At 29.8% G+C, this 15737-nt stretch overlaps 1 protein-coding gene across 2 annotated transcripts in view; it reads right to left on the reverse strand.

Annotated features, from left to right (window-relative positions):
- Positions 1 to 4455: 4455 nt before the first annotated feature.
- The window catches only part of LOC103570666 (ankyrin repeat and sterile alpha motif domain-containing protein 1B), a 28294-nt gene continuing 17012 nt past the window's right edge, over positions 4456 to 15737 (reverse strand). The window contains exons 8-10 of one of the 2 annotated variants that reach the window (XM_008548475.2): positions 12572 to 12842; positions 10470 to 11168; positions 4456 to 5225 (exon numbers count right to left, since the gene is read on the reverse strand). In XM_008548475.2, coding sequence (XP_008546697.1) covers positions 5016 to 5225; positions 10470 to 11168; positions 12572 to 12842 — 1180 coding nt within the window. In that variant the 3' untranslated portion in view covers positions 4456 to 5015. Of the gene's footprint in view, positions 5260 to 10469; positions 11169 to 12571; positions 12843 to 15737 lie in introns of both variants that reach the window. The other variant, XM_008548476.2, reaches the window with a different exon arrangement.

Genomic DNA, 15737 nt, shown 5'->3' on the forward strand with positions numbered 1-15737 from the left:
CACAAATGAATTCACTGGAATAATTTAAAAAAAACTCAAATCCCTTTCAAATTAGAGACCTATTTAAAAAAATATAATTATTAAATAAATATTATTATATTTACATGGATATGTGTACAGTAATAATCGATACTGAGAAAAAAAAAACAAAGAATTTTTTTATCAGCTGCATGTGCAACATTTACCCGAGCTGTATAATCTTATCAGTTGACTCGTGTTCCACACTTCGATCGACGTGATTTACTCGCGCGCAATTTATTCAAATTATATTTTATTCGAAATTGTTATTAATTAATTACCAAACAATTACAATAATAAAAAACTGATGAATTAAAAAAAAAATTGAAAAATTAGGGCTTTCATTTAAGAAAGTCGCTAGTTAATATCACACTAATTATACACGCCAGGTGTAAAATATATTAATTGCTAACTTGAACTGTTTACAACACTCGTGTAGGCTTTCACAATAATTTTTTAATTATATTCAAAAATAAAAAAAAACAATGGTGAGAAACAGTGCAGTCATTCATCCGTGCTCTCACCTTGCTCCAATTGTAAATTATCTACGCTCACTCAGCGTGTGTACATCATACATGAGATTACTATTGTATTTATTATTACATATTATTATTAAAATATATATATATATATGTATGTATGCCAATATCATTTTATTTAATTGGCTATTTATTTATTACTCAATTTTTTTTTTTAATTTTCTTACCTTATTTATTTTAATTACTTTTGTCTACTTAAACATCATGGCCACTGTTTAAAAAAAAGTTAATAAAATTTACAAGTGAAAAAATAAATATTGTTGCCCGTGTAAAAAAATTCGTTCTAAATAAATTCGACATTGGAACTTCTAAACTTGGGACAGATTAGAAATTTGAGCGGAACTTTTGTAATTTTAATATTCAAAAAAGTTTATTTAGGAATTTATGACCAAAATTTCAGTCAAAAAAGAAAGTTTGTAAGACATGTTTCTTAAAATGTAGTTTTGGTAAATTTTACCCTGGACTGAAAAAGGAAAAAGTTCAAAAACTCTAATTTGAAACTTTATACAGTCGACTACCAGTTATAAGCCTGGTCTAGGGGAGGTAAGGGAAATTTTTCTTGAAATTTTAGTCTTCCACTACCGTGCGTTTAGTTTTGTTCTCGACTACTCGTTATAAGCCTGTGTTTATTTTATATCATTTTCAACGTCATATTTACGTTTTGTTACATACGTCACTATTCCAATTTTTCTAGTGCTTATAGCGCTAAAATAAATACTTATCTTTTTACACTAATAATAATTGTAATGCAAAAAATTATAATGACAACGGTATTAATTACAGTAATGATAATAATAATTTTATTGATCAACATAATGATCAATAAAACTTTTAAATTGTAACAGAAGCTTTAATTGTAATTAATGATTACAACTATGAACAATAAATAATATTTTACTTAATAATGATTAAATTATTCTCCGCGAAACATCGATAGTAAATTTTCATAATTTATTTAGATATTTTGTTGGTATTGTTAGTTTATAATTTAGAGAATTTTAACGGAGGCTTATAACGGGATGTCTGGTACGAAACTCAAAAAAGTGGTTGTGGGGGAAGCTGTTTGGACTCAGTAACTCCCGATTGAGGGAAAGAGGCTTATGAAGGGCAGGCTTATGACAGGTAGTCGACTGTATGAACGTTTTTTTTTTGACTTTTATTCCCCTATTGGTTCCAATGAAAACTTCTTTTAGACCAGGGTATAATAAAGTCAAAATAATTTGAGGAATGTCTTTTAAAAAGATTTTTTTTTTACTCAAAATCCACTCATATAAAATTCTAGATAAACTTTTTTTTTATTATCAAAATTTCAAATCGTTCCCTTTCTGGCTAAATCTCGTAACTGCAAAATTTTAATTTTTTTAGAAATTGGGCAAAACATCAATTCTTGTAACACCTGCGTCAATGGAAATATCAAAATTTAAGTCTTTTGAACATTCCGTTATAATTATCAAAATTTGAAGCTCTTTCAGCGCAATAGCAGTACTACAGAATGTTTTTCACTCATAATTCCTGATGGAAATTTTTCGGACTTTTCTCTGAAAAATTCAATTCTAAAAACTTTTTCAGAGTTTTTCAGAAAAGAGTCTGAAAAATATCCACCAGGGATTTTAATTATGAAAATTTTAGTCAAGAGATTTATCCAGACGAGGAACGAAATGTTAAAAAAATGTTACACTCAAAGTTCTAATCTGTCTCAAGTTTTCAAACTCCGAACATCGAACGTTTTTGGAATCTTTTTAGAACAAATTTTCTTTCACAAAGATGTTCATAATAAGAATTAATTAAAATTTAGTCAATTGATAAATTAATTAATAGGGTATTTCTATTTTACCGACATTAGGATGCGGATAATTTTTTCAAGATGGCGGATGACAGCCGTCATATCTCATTTTTATTTATTGATAATTATTAAATGATAATTATTTAAATAATAATGCATAATTAAAATCATACTTTGAAGTAGTACAGAGCTGTCAGAAAAAAAATTACCTCGATTTCTGAATTAGTTTCATTTTTATTACACTTCCAAATATGAGATTAATTTGAAAGTAAATGAATTTAAAAAAAAAAAATGAATTGTATATTAAAAAATATATTGATTATATTAAAAAAAAAAAATCTTGTAATTAGTAATTAAATTTTGTTGTAAAAATAAATTCAGTGGCCATTTTGTCGAATCGCTGATTCATGCAATTGAATGATAATTAAATCTTGATAAAAACGATAATGAACATGGCGGTGAGTGAATAAAAAAAAGTCATGACGTGCAGATATTTGATTAAAAAAAAAAAAATTTATTATTTAACTTACTGTCTAGGGAACGTCCGTGGTTTGGCACGTCCATATTAGCTACTATAATAAATATATTCCAAAAAAAATGTAATAAAAGTGTTATATAAATAAATAAAATTGTGAAAGCAGGGCGACCAAAAAAAAAGCCGAAAAATAAATCAAGACACAGCAAACACAATGGCACAATATTTATTGGCAAAATAATAGTGTTATAATATGCACTATAAACTGTCAATTTTTTTATAATTATATAATATATGTGTATTTGTTTATATCTTTTTAATAATTAGTAACTAGTTAAGATTTTTTTTATTATGCATAATTCTGTTTAAATAACTAATACTTGGTCTAATACTTTTGCTTTAACTACAATCATGTACAATTTATTTAATTTTTTATTTCTATGTTAATATAATAATTTATAAATAATTTTTTTTTTTTTTTTTATTAAAATAGTCATCTAATCTTACTATATATGCATTTAAAAAAATGAATAAAAGTATATTAATAATTAAATTTACATAATCACAGACTAATTAAAAAATTGTTGAATTTCAACAATAAACTTTTTTTTCTAATCCTACGTATCTATAAGTGCCTACGAAAAAATTTAAAAAAAAAAATTTGAGAATTTTAACTTTGGAAACGTTATTTTTGAAAAATTGTGATTATAATTCAATTTATATTTCGGTTAATTATTTGATGATTTTTTGATGTTCGACTAATAGGAAAAATTTATTTTCAATTGAAATTTCATTTTTTTGACTGAAATCAAAAAATTGAATATAGAAATTTTTTTTATTGATAGTAATTGGAAAAAATTGTATAGAAATAGAAAAAAAATTTTATTTCAAAGCTTAAAATTTGTAGTTCTCAAAATCAATTTACGAAATAGCTTGAAATTTTCGTATTTATTTTTTACAAAATAAATAATGAAATTTTTGGATTCATTCAATTTTACGCTCATGTATTATATATATTTCTAAAAATTTATTTTCATATTTTCTTTCTAAAAATTTGAATTTTCTACTTCAATTTTTTTTTTTTAAATGTTTTCATTTTAAACCGTTTACGTCTTCCCAAATTTCGAATGAAACAAACTAAAATTTGCATCAAATTTTCATGACTTTTTTCAAAAAAATCGTATAGGAAAAAAAAAATATTTTATTAAACCATAAGCTTTCAAATTCTTTGCATAAAATTAACCCAAAAAAATTTTCAAAAAAATCTTCCGTCAAAAAAATTTCAATCCCAAAAATTACAAAATTTTCTGACCCAAAACTTCACAAAATTTCTTTCACACAAATTTACCAAAGCGCATTTCAAACTGAAATTAAGTGAAGCGCATCTGAGGTTCTTGAGCTTTGAAAAATTTTTTCCATGTCTATACAAATAATCGCAATTCAAATTACATTAATTTGAATTTCGTCTTTCCTTCGTATCTTTACTATTCTCAAATTTTTTTAGTGAGCGTAATTATTAAAATAATTAATAATAATAATAATAATAATAATAATAATAATAATAATAATAATAATAATAATAATAATAATAATAATAATATAAATATAAATTACATAAAAAAATGATGTCCAATAAAATTAAACAAAACAATTATTCGCAATTACATAAGCCTCTGAATTTGAAAACAAAAAAAAATATAAATATTTAATTAAATAAAGTAAAATTAATTAATTTAAATAAACTGTGTATAAAAAGCCAATGACTACAGTAGCATAAAATAAATATCTGGCCCTCTATATATATATATGTATATATAAATGTATATATTAATAATAATAATAATAATTGAAATATTGAAATACCTCAAACCCTTGTTGAAACTGCGCATTAAAATACAATTTAATATGTTTATTGTATTTTTAAAAATGTCAATAAAACGCCAGCGTACAATATTTTATAAATTATTACTATTTATTTTCACTCCCGAATTATCAGATCGTAAAAAATATTACGTCGTAATAATAAATATATAAATAAAAATAAAAAGTGGTAGTTATTGAAACATTGGCCACATGTGAAATTAAAAATATTCAATCACAAGTGAGTTGAATAAATATATAATCATTTGTTTGTATTTGTAAGTGTACGGACACAGTAACAAAATAACGATAATATGCATGTACACCAGGGCATAAAGCGTCATGCGGTGCAGCCAAGCGTTTGTTGCTGTTTACCTGCAAACGGCACGTCACCGAAGTACTCCTCGACGTTGTCTGCGGACATACTTTTGTCAGATAAGGACACGCTTGATAATGAACCACTTGAGGCGTCTAATGAGCCACTTGGTTGAAATTGTAACAAATCGTCGTCCGTTTCTGTTTCCATGTCACGTGACCGACGTTTGTATACCTTTAAAATAATTTACGGATTTTACATACACTTACTATGTATGTAAACAAATAATTATCTTAATTAATTATTAATAATTTATTTTAAAAAAAATTATTATATTAATTATTGAGTTTGATGATTTTTGGGAAAATTATTTTGTCGCGGCATCAAAAAATTTTTTGGTAATTATTATTGTATTTGTAGCCATTAAAAATTCAAAATATTTTTTTTTTTAATTTATGAACTTTTTTTTTAATTTTTTTCACTGTAAGAAATTAGTGGAGTGGATGCGGAGCAGATTATTGTATTTTAGGATGGTTGCTAGAATATTTTTTCAGACGCTGTATAAAACGCTTCTTTTTAATGAACAAATTCGTGGGGAATTCGGTTTTTTTTTTTTTTTTTTTTAAGTAAAAAGAACACGTGGCTCAGAATGATCAAAGTTCATTTTTCGATACGATCGCAGTTTTTTGTAAATATCTCATGAAATTTGCAGATTAAAGGAAAAAACCATAGGAACAATTTTGTAGGAAATTAAATTCTTGACAAAAAAGGTCTTATTCATTTTTTTTATAGAATGTGTATTTATGAAGATATTTTAAAAAAACTTTTTTTAGATCTGAATTGAGCGTTTTAAGGATTACAAATTTTGAAAATAACATTTTTTTAAATATATAGAAACTACAACAAGCATTAATGATTGATATGTTACGAGTTGCGAAGTTGTCTATATTTAAGAAAAAACGTTACTTTTAACATTCGTAAGACTTTAAATGATCAATTAATAAGATCTAAAAAAGGTTTTTTAAAATAACTTCGTAAATACACATTTTATAAAAAAATGAAAGTGACCTTTTTTGTCAAGAATTTAATTTCCTACAAAATTGTTCCTATGATTTTTTCCTTTAATCTGCATATTTTATGAGATATTTAAAAAAAACACCGGGATTCTTTCGAAACAAGAATTTTGATCGTTCTGAGGTACGTGTTCTTTTTACTGAAAAAAAAAAAAAAAAACCAAATTACCCACATATTTTTTCATTAAAAAAAAAGTTTTTTATAGGGCATCCCTTTTTTGCAAATTTTTTTTAAACTTTCTTTTTTGAAAATAAAAAAAAAAATTTTTAGATTTTTTATGGCCAAAATTTAAATGAGTCCTAACTTCAAATAATTGCTAGATTTTTTTTTTTCATTTTTATTATATTGACCTCTTTAGAATTTAGGCAACATTCAATTTTCACTTTTTTTTCTTATTTTTTTTTAGTAAATAAATTAATAAATGAGATATTGGAGATATAAAATTTCAAATGACCTCAAGAGGTCAAGGTTCGATTCCCGACGAGGGTAAAAACTTTTATAAAAAATAATTTATTAATAAATTTGATTTGCAGCTTGTATAGAAATTCACGCAACTTTTTTTCAAAAAATAGTAGAGAGAAAAATTTATTTTTTAAATGGACTTTAATATTTTTAATAAAAAAAAAAAAAAAATGATTTTTTATCCATTAGTGCGAGTATTAATAGTAACATTACAACTAAAAAATTTCCATTTCAATAGTCGCGAAAATTTTACCAAAAAAAAAAAAACACACAAAGACGTAAAAATGTAAAAATGAAATTCATACAGTCGGGAAATAAAAACTGACGCGATTTCAATGCAAATTTATTGAAATGGAATTCTTTCGCGGTCTGTTCTCTTTGGTCTGATAAAAAAAAAAAAAAAAATAAATAAAAAAATAATAATAAAACGGAAAAACATCGAGTACAAATATGAAAAGCGCGGAAATGTGAGCCGAATGTTCATCTCAACCGTAAATATTTTACATGATAAATACGAAGCTAGTGTAGGTAAACAAATAAGCTCAGTGTACACATACATTTACATATATATATATATATATATTTATAAAGGTTTGTTGACAGGATAAATGGTGAGTCGGTGATTTAAACCGGTGTCTTTCTTAATCTTGTTTAACTAAAGTGCTCATAAGAAACGCAGACAGGCAGATCTTGCAAACAGTAGTCAGATCTTACATCAGATGTTGTGTATTAAATTTTTGGAAATAAGGATAAGGATGCCTGTGTAAAGATGCGAGTAAGTGAGTGAGTGAGTTAGTGACTAAGAAAGACATGGAGGCGAAACCGCAGGTACAAATTTGTTGATTTCACGAGCAAAGATGACATAAACGGGTTGAGAAACTCAAGGGAAATATATACCTATGTATATATACATATATATTACACTATTATAGTAGAAGTACTGAGACAGAGTGTAGTGCAGGAAAGGCTTCATTATTCAAAGGGTGTCGACGTCTTGCGTTCTGCCGCTTCGTTGGACACGCGAAAGTTGACGGGTGAAATCCAACCATCCACGTACCCTACATCAAATTCTCCTTCACACGCGTATTTTCCGTAAATACATCTTGAATTGTCTACTCTCTTCTTCAGATTCTCTTTACTATCTCTCTCTCTCTCTCTCTCTCTCTCTCTTTCTCTTTATCTCTCTTCACATGTTGTCTATACTCGGTTGTCTACAGTCTACAGACTAGACTACACTAGGTATTCTCGACTCAACTCACTCGTTTTTGCATCTTCCATTTTCTATCCTGACACTTCTGGTAACATTTCTCAAACGTAACGAGAATCTCTATTCGATTCTGACGTTTTAAATTGCTCTCCCGCGTCACGTTCACGAAAATAAATTCCCGCTATTTACTTCAAAGCTTTCAAGCTCTCTTATCGACTTATTAATTTTTTTTTTTAATATTATATCACCAAGAAAATACCTTTTAAGATTTATAATCGTATAAACATGTCAAATTAAATTTTTTTAGTGAAAGCAACGTCTGGAATTCATTTGTTGGCCACAAAGGCCTTTGGCTCGCGCAGCCAACTCAAGCTTTTTATTAAATTTATCAATTTCTTATTATTGTACCAATTAATGTATACTATTTTATATACACAGTTAGAAATCTTGTGTCAATTTCAACATTGTGCGTTTGTGTTAATTATTAACATTAATTTTATGTTAAATAACTGAACACATCCCGAGTCGAAATCTTTGGCATACTTTGAACCTAAATGAGCATTCACGGCCTAAATTAGAATTTTTAGGACATAATCGTTGTAAAAACTTGAAATGAACCTACTTAGAGTTACAAAGGCTTAAATTACACCTACATAGTCATAAATCGTAAGACGAACGTAACTAGACTTAACAGAAGAGAGGACTTGCTAGGAATACTACAAAAAGGTAAAATTGTTAAATTTGCGGACTACTGAAGAATTGATACAAGTGATTCAGTTATTTCTCTCGTAGGCTAATGATACCCAAGGGTGGATTGGGTCCCACAGATAGCCTGGAACTAACGGAGCGTCAATTTAGAAAAATCCTGTTAGTAAAAACTGGCTGCAAGTGATCCACGGATTTTAACAGTCTATTGATATCTAGAAGTGGAATAGGACCTAAAAGCAGTCTGGGATAAACAGAGAGTCGATTAAAAAAACTGAGCTCATTCGCTTCACGATATATGTCTTTATAAGTCTGTTGATTCTATTCAAGCTTTTACAATGATTATGTTTCTAAAAAGTCTGATTTAGGTTATCAATGCTCATTCAGGTTCAAAGTACGCCTTAGATTTCGACTCGAGATAAAAATTTTTATTTTGACAGAAAATTTGGGTAAATTCAACAGACTTTTCGTGTTAAAATTAACTAATAAATATAAGCACATAACCTAACCAACTCAAGTACACTGATCTAATCTTAGTACAACTTTTGTCAATTTAGCAAACAATTAGTTCGATTTTCAGTAATTTTTCTAAAAAACGGAGCTATGAATTATCCTCCCGTAAAATGAGAATAAAAAAATCATTGAACCTGATCATAAAAATATTAAAATTATCTATGATTATATTTAATTGTAAATCAATTATAATTCAAGTTTTCTTGCAGACAATGCTGCTACAATGCTTTGCTTGTTTATAGTAATAAAGAAACGCGCGGGAGTGTTTAGCTAAACAACACAAATTTAGTGTTAATTTTCGAGTAACACAAGAAATGTCTGAAATTCCAGATTTTCTAATCATTTAACATAAAAAATCAAAGTAAAATAACACAAACGGTTTATGGTGAATTAACAGATTTCTGTGTTGAAAATCAACAAAAAATTTAACCAAATATTTTTTAACACAAATACACAAAATTTCTAACTGTGTAATAAATATATAATATAGTTTACAGTAATTATAATGTAATTTACAAAATATTTTATCATTCTGAGTAATTTATCGAATCGGAAGCAACTGAAAAACTTCAAAGAGAAATGCAAACAGATGGATGATCTACAGTGACTATATTTAAATATGTATACATATATTTGACATGGGAACATATGAAATGTATAAGGATCTAAGAGCCTTGAAGACATAGAGAGAGTGTTCCTCCATCCGTAGGTTATATTCACTGTGCGATATTCCATGAAGCGTAAGAAGACCCATGAAAGATTGCGGGTGCATATGAGTCAAGTTTATATGCCAGTATATATAGGTTGTGTATAGCGAGTACGGATATAAGGAGTTGAGTGTATAAAGTATGATATGGATATGCAGTAGAATCCGCTGAGGCAGACGTAGATGCAGAGTTAAAGGAAGAGCAAGTATGAGTGTAGAGGCAGTAAGTACAGAGGCATGAAGCATCATCAGTGCTTGTTGCCAGCTGGAAAAGGAGAATGTCACGTATATGGTAGATCACAGCAGAACGATCACAAGATGACATACACAGGAAACCCTCACTACGGTATTGAGATGGTTAAGCATGTCGAGGAGCTAGACTCCTTGTAAATCGCATCAGAGATCAAACACCCGGTTATATATTAAATGTGATTCGTTGGATCTCTTACTCTCTATTCTGTATTCTGTACTTTACTCTATTCCTCTCTCATGCTACCTCAGGATATATGTTCTTCCGAATTCTAATTTTGTGCCCAAATGACTCAAGTCAAACTGCATCGCTGATGTCTATCTCAATTTAACGGTTTCATTTGAAATTTTTTCGCATCTTGACGTTTGAATGACAAACCGATGCAAGGAATTTTGTTAAATCGAGGGTGAAATATTTTTTAAGTTTACTTTTGTTCCTAATTATTGATACAGCGGCTACCGTTTAATTGGATGACGAAAGTTTGTTTTCAAGAATATTTTTTTCATTTAAGGAAATTAGAAGCTAATTAATAAATGATAAGTTTAAGTTTTTAAAACTTACCTGACTGAGTGGACGAATTCGTTCGTGAATAGACTTCTCTGCCTGCAGAGCGGACGGTGGAGGATGATCTGGAGTAGGCGGTTGTATATAATGAGTAGGACTCGTCGGAATAAGCATCTGAACCCTCTTGAGTCTTTTATCCGTAGCTTCGCGTCCATCTCCCATAATTTGGCTCTCGTTTTGTGCATCACCGTTTTCCCGTCTGTCATCCAGCAAACTCTCTTGCGAGGATTTCAAAGTAAGAAATGCATTTGAAACAAACGTTCGGTCGTGGGAAGTTTCACTGCACGGTGACTCATCTACTGCCGCATTATTGTCGAAGTCATAATTTTCATAAGCTCTTTCGCAATGTCTGCGTAATTTCCGTCTTGGATTTTGAAGTTTTATCAAACGGTCGCCGTAAACTGCCGTCAGAGCAACTGGTTCGACGTCTGGTCTTCTATTGGTACCTTCTGATGTGCTGTACCGTGATTTCATGTCTACGTATTGGTCGACGCTTCTGGTTACGTGACGAAGCTGATCTCGCCGAGTTTGTAATTGTTCGAGATCAATGTGACTTCGAGCGCCACTTCGTGCAAGAAATAAATATTCGTAATTACTGGGACCAAGTGAACAGTCTGCTGACAATGACATCTGAGTTTGCAAATGAGTTGGTGATACCGATAAATTTCTTCTCGGAGGTTTTTTTGGTGGAGTTGGCTGTAAAAAATTTTTTTACACATAAAATATAAAATTGTCAAATTTTGAATAGAAAATTAAGGCATTAACTATTAAGGGGTAAAGGGGCCTGAAATACAAAAAAAAGAGGATATTTTTGTGATTTTTTTTTCACAGTATTTTCTTTATTAAAAGTCTTAAAATTTGTGACATTGTTAAGCATTATTTGAAGAATATTTTGTTAAATTTTCATAGAAAAATATTGAAAAATAAGTCAGTGGTAGTGGGGAGAGACAAGTCACCTAAAAAAAAAGTCCATGCGGTAGGCAGGATAACTCACGACTGCCTTATCTAAAATCAAAAAAACCAAAAAGATTTCTTTAGTACATTATTTTATCTTGGATTTGAACGGAGGAATAAACAAAATATTTTTTTTTTAATTTTTGGTAAAGGTGCAATCAAAAAATTTTTATTTTTACCAAAAATTGCTTCTTTTGTTTAATTAAAAAATAAGTAGTTATTGAAACAAAAATCCTTCGTTCAAATCCGAGATAAACTTATGTACTAAAGAAATTTTTTTGGGTTTTTGATTTCAGATGAAGCAGTCATGAGTTATCCTGCCTACAGCATGGAGACTTTTTTTTTGAGGTAACTCGTCTCTCCCCACTACCACGGGCTTAGTTTTCAATATTTTCTTATGAAAATTTAGGAGAATATTCTTGAAATGATGCTTAATAATGTCACAAATTTTAAGAATTTTAGTAAAGAAGATACCCTGAAAGAAAAAATCATAAAAATATACTTTTTTGTATGTATCTCAGACACTTTTCCTCCCTTTTTTAATAAAAATAGAGCACATCCGACGCTTCGTCATCAAAATGTGCAATTTAATCGAAATAGTTTCCCATTTAAAATAAAAAATTTAATGGTTAATTTTAATATCCAGCAAATCTATGCGTTCATTCATTATACGCATATACAATTTGATTAATCAAAAAAAAAATATATAAAAACTCTAAAGCATGACTCTATAAAATATTGTCTTATAAGTAATTATTGTTTAATGACCGACTTGGATTTTTTAGTTCACTAAAATTCGAATCTTGCAAAACAACTCTTTGTATTTTGTAAATGTTGCCTCAAAAAGAGAAATTATATTTCATGTTAATTTACTATATGTCTACGCATACTCTAATGCTGATTTGTATCGAGGATTATATCCTGTTGAAATCAAATAAATAAATAAATAATGAAAAAAAAAAAAAAATAATTATTGTTTAATTATTATCGATAAATTAATAAACGATTTTTTTTAACCAATTGAAAGTAACGCCATCTGTAGAGTGATAAATGATGTACAATCTACTTTTGAAGTCGATGAAGTAAAAAAATTATTGGCTGACTTTATTTTTATAAATAAATTTATTAATTAAAAAAAAACTTACCGAGACTTTACTATTAGAGGCAGGACTATGAAGTGAACTAGACAGCGGCGCCATGGGCAAGTAAATTCCGGAAATACCAGAATCATTAGGTAAACATCGTCTGTCCCGAGGGCTAGGTCCTCCAATACTTGACGAAGAAGAGACACTCAATTGATCAGACTCCCGGCCAGTAAATCCCGGGGGCAATGTCAAGGACAGGTCCTCAGAGACGTAGCTGCCCTCAGTACACCTTGGTGCCGGTGGCGTCTGATATAGTCCGCTGTCAGAGCCCCTAAACAACCAGCCCAATTTACTCATCATGTCACTAATTATTTATTACGATTAAAGTAACTCCATAACCACAATTACAATTAACAATTAAATTAGAAAAAAAATAATAATGAATGTATGTAAGCATGTATTTGTAATGTATAAAATAAAATATCTAAGAAGCCTGCTAATATATCAAGCCTCATATCATATAATATATCAGCGTCTGCAAATGTGTAGCTAAAGCCGTAACAGCATACCGTGTTCGCGGTGATACTGGTGTGTTGATATAAATGTCAATAGGTTTGTTGTCATCGGGTGTTGTTTGATCGGAGCTTGCAAGTGTGTTTATTGAGTTGAGAGTGTCTGACATTGACATCAAGACACTGTCGAAGAATGAACTTGGATCCGAGTAGCTTTCGGTCACTTGTAATTCCGGAGCATCGTAGTAGTAGTTGCCATCAAAATCGTTGCTGAAATAACGACGTAATGTCCTCGAATATTTTATAAACTACAATCTATAAATATCTACCCATTTAACTACAAATACTGATACGGAATGACTGTCATTTTGGGTTTCGGTCACAAAACGGTCAGCGGATTGTCTTGTGACCGATCCTAAACGACGAGTCTGTTTAAATAACAAATGACCGCCAAAAAATTTTTTGTCACGAATTTGGTCAGTAACTTCTAGTTACCCAGTTAGAAATTTTGTGTAATTGTGTTTAAAATTATTTGGTTAAATTTTTTGTTGATTTTCAACACAGAAATCTGTTAATTCAACACAAACCGTTTGTGTTATTTTACTTTGACTAATTTTTTATGTTAAATGATTAGAAAATCTTGAATTTCAGACATTTCTTGTGTTATTCGAAAATTAACACAAAATTTGGGTTGTTTAGCTAAATACTCCCGCGCGTTTCTTTATTACTATAAACAAGCAAAGCATTGTAGCAGCATTGTCTGCAAGGAAACTTGGATTATAATTGATTTACAATTAAATATAATTATAGATAACTTTAATATTTTTATGATCAGGTTCAATGATTTTTTTATTCTCATTTTACGGGAGGATAATTCATAGCTCCGTTTTTTAGAAAAATCACTGAAAATCGAACTAATTTTTTGCTAAATTCACAAAAGTTGTACTAAGGTTAGATCAGTGTACTTGAGTTGGTTAGGTTATGTGCTCATATTTATTAGTTAATTTTAACACGAAAAGTCTGTTAAATTTACACAAATTTTCTGTCAAAATAACAGATTTTGTGTTCAATCATTTAACATAAAATTTGTGTTAAAGATCAACACAAGCACAATGTGATGAATTAACACAAAAATTTGTGTAGACTGTTTGCAACACGATTTTGTTGAATTTGACACAAAATTTCTAACTGTGTAGATGATTCGTGACCGTCATTAAATATTTTGTCGCAGATTTTTGGTATCAATAATTTTGTCAGTCACAATCAGCTAGATGATGAAACGAATTACTTTTTTTTTAAATGATTGAAAAATTTACTTTTTCCCCCATATTCTCATTAAAATGGCGGTTTAAAAACTTTAATTTATATAAAATTATAAAGGCGCTCGTAAGATGTCACCACAATTGTGACGGTCCGTCATTTTATGAACGGTTCGCGGACTGTCTTGTAATCATGACGTGGTCAAAAATGACCTTACTAATTACAGCTAAATATTTTTACGAACGTCCTCAAATAATTTATCCATCAGTCGAAACTTTTACAAGATAATGATAATGACAATAATAATAACAATAATAAAGAGATTAATATGGAAGAAAGTAAAGAAAGACCACAAGGGAGCATAAGTTAAGTTATAAGTGTAACAGTTATTAATTTAACGTTGAGACGGGCTAACATTTACATTGTTTAACATGATGGATTCATCTCGAGACTAGGTAGAAGCGTGTACAAGACTAACGTCAAACATTGATGGTAGCGAGCGGGGTTGCCGAGAATAAGAGTCCAGAATAGGGGCCAGAGCTGCCGGAGGGTGACCCGAGGCGAATGAACCAGCGGACCACCATCAGTGAGGACTACTGCCTACATCAGGAAAATTAAACCAACCCAACCGGTGCTTAACGCGGTGGAGCAACATCACCACCTTTATACTGCGTCCTTTGCACTTTACAACCTACGGTCTCTTTCATTCATTCGGTTGCTTGCTCGCTCACTCACTGGCTGGCAACCAGTTGGTTCGCTCAATCTCGGGGTTTCTCTTCGTTTTCCTTCAGCAACTAAATCCCAGACTACCATTACTAGTAAAACTCAAACCACTGCTGGCACTAATACTAGTACTGATATTCACTGCTTTCTTCATTTACTTCCACATACAGCAGCTCATTCACTTCAACCGGGGTTTACATCTGTGCTTTTGTTTGCCCACATCTAGTATATTAAACCTGGCAGCTATCCGACCGACCTGTTACAAAACCCCATCTATATCTATATATCGAGTCTTTCTGGAAAATATTACTGCCGAGGTCAGTTTGAATTCGCCGGGTTGTTAAAATAGAGATACTGAGTAATAAAAATAAAGAAAAAGGTAAAAAAATTTTAAGTTTTGTCTGGCATTTTTAAATTTTTGTTCGACATTTCTTCACGTACTCTCTTGTCTTTTTATATGACTTCTTTCATTTTAGAGTGCGCTCACTGAGCGTAACATGCTTGGCTGCAACTGCTACTGCTTCTGCTGAGATACGAGAAAAATGGGAAAAAATATATACAAGAGCGAGGCATATCCATCTCCAGCTACATCATCATCACAGTATAATTTAAGTTCTCGAAAAATTGTTTCTGAATTACTACTGAGTGTTTGTGAGTGTATGGGGTGTTCTCGACTGCTGAAAATCTTTATGGACGATGCACAATTACGAGACACTCGTTCATTAAATATA

The sequence above is a fragment of the Microplitis demolitor genome, chromosome 10, assembly GCF_026212275.2.
Source record: "Microplitis demolitor isolate Queensland-Clemson2020A chromosome 10, iyMicDemo2.1a, whole genome shotgun sequence".
NCBI lineage: Eukaryota > Metazoa > Arthropoda > Insecta > Hymenoptera > Braconidae > Microplitis > Microplitis demolitor.